This window comes from Manacus vitellinus, unplaced genomic scaffold (genome assembly GCF_001715985.3).
Source record: "Manacus vitellinus isolate BGI_N305 unplaced genomic scaffold, ASM171598v3 scaffold_86_pilon, whole genome shotgun sequence".
NCBI lineage: Eukaryota > Metazoa > Chordata > Aves > Passeriformes > Pipridae > Manacus > Manacus vitellinus.
Genome location: NW_021940851.1, coordinates 455,686 through 457,068, shown reverse-complemented (window position 1 = coordinate 457,068; position 1,383 = coordinate 455,686). Strand labels below are relative to the sequence as shown.

At 43.0% G+C, this 1,383-nt stretch overlaps 1 protein-coding gene across 1 annotated transcript in view; it reads right to left on the bottom strand.

The window, feature by feature from the left end:
• Positions 1–927, bottom strand: part of HLCS (holocarboxylase synthetase) — a 106,479-nt gene extending 105,552 nt beyond the window's left edge. Inside the window, exons 1-2 of the mRNA XM_008933641.4 lie at positions 895–927; positions 454–606 (exon numbers count right to left, since the gene is read on the bottom strand). Of these exons, the coding sequence (XP_008931889.4) occupies positions 454–606; positions 895–927 (186 nt within the window). The remainder of the gene's footprint in view (positions 1–453; positions 607–894) is intronic.
• Positions 928–1,383: the final 456 nt, after the last annotated feature.

Genomic DNA, 1,383 nt, shown 5'->3' with positions numbered 1-1,383 from the left:
CAGCCACAGCTTCTCTGGGCAACCTGTGCCAGGGCCTCACCACCCTCACAGCCAAGAATTTCTTCCTAAAATCCCATCTATCCCTGCCCTCTGGCAGTTTGAAGCCATTCCCTCTTGTCCTGTCCCTCCATCCCTTGTCCCAAGTCCCTCTCCAGCTCTCTTGGAGCCTCTTTAGGTACTGGAAAGGTCTCCCTGGAGCCTTCTCTTCTCCAGGCTGAACAATCCCAGCTTTCCCAGCCCAGCTCCAGAGCAGAGGTGCAGTTCCCACCCACAGCCAGAGAAACATGCTCCTAAAAAACCTCATCAAGAAATCTGTGGCTCTATTTGAAGCATAAAATAGAACTAAATCATTAACAGTGATAAATCTTAACGAAGAGATTACCTTTTTATTCCTAATAACATCACAACCCACCTGTTCTGCTTTCTGTGCAAGAAACAGGAAGAACCACTCACCTCCTTTGAAGAGTCAGGAGCTCTCTGCAAGTTCTCTGTCTGAGCAGAAATGCTTTCTGTCACAAAGGCTATATGTTCTGCATTAAGTAACTTCTCAGGATAAATAAAGGGAGAAATGAGGAGGAGACTCCACCTGTTTAAGTCATCAAGGAACTGAAAGAAGCAGAAAAGAAAAGTCTGTTTAGGGAGCAGCTGATTTAAGAATTCATTTTTAAATTAAGCCCAGCCTAAATTCAAATGTGAGCCTTCAGCCTTGCATGAAGGGTCATGACTACTTCACATTCCCCATGAGGGAAAAAAAAAGGGGTAAAGTACTGAACCATTACCCAGGAACACACCAAAAATGAAACTAAAAGTGACAACCCACGTTTTTGAAGCCAATTCAAACTCCAGCTTTCAGCTTTACAGGAAGAGTGGGAAAGAGTGGGCCACAAAACCCACTGTGCCATTGGCACTGGGACCCTTGTGGGCCATTTGTCACTGGCAACATTCCTCATCCAACCTGATCCTGCTCTCCCATTCCCACTGCATATTAAATCCTCCTGCATTTGCATCAAAATCCCTCCTTCTCCATGTAACTCATAAAATATAAATAAATAACTCATTCAAAATCAATTTGTCCCTAAGTTGTTCTATCCACCTATCAGACCACTGGATGAATATTTTCTTCATTAAACTTTAAAAATGCTTCTCTCTCTTGTCCCTCACCAAGGAGCAAATAAAGCTCAAAAAAGCTGGAAGCAGTAGACCAGTGAACAGGTTTGAGTTCTCCCCACACCAAATGTTGTTTCAAGCGAGGAAAACGAGATGAAAAATGAAAACCACATTTTTTTTGCAAATGGGCAGTGGAAAAGGAGGGTGGGGGTGGCTCATGACAGGGGAAAAAAAAATTTTAAAGCTTCACAATAATCTGTTCTTTTAAAATATTAC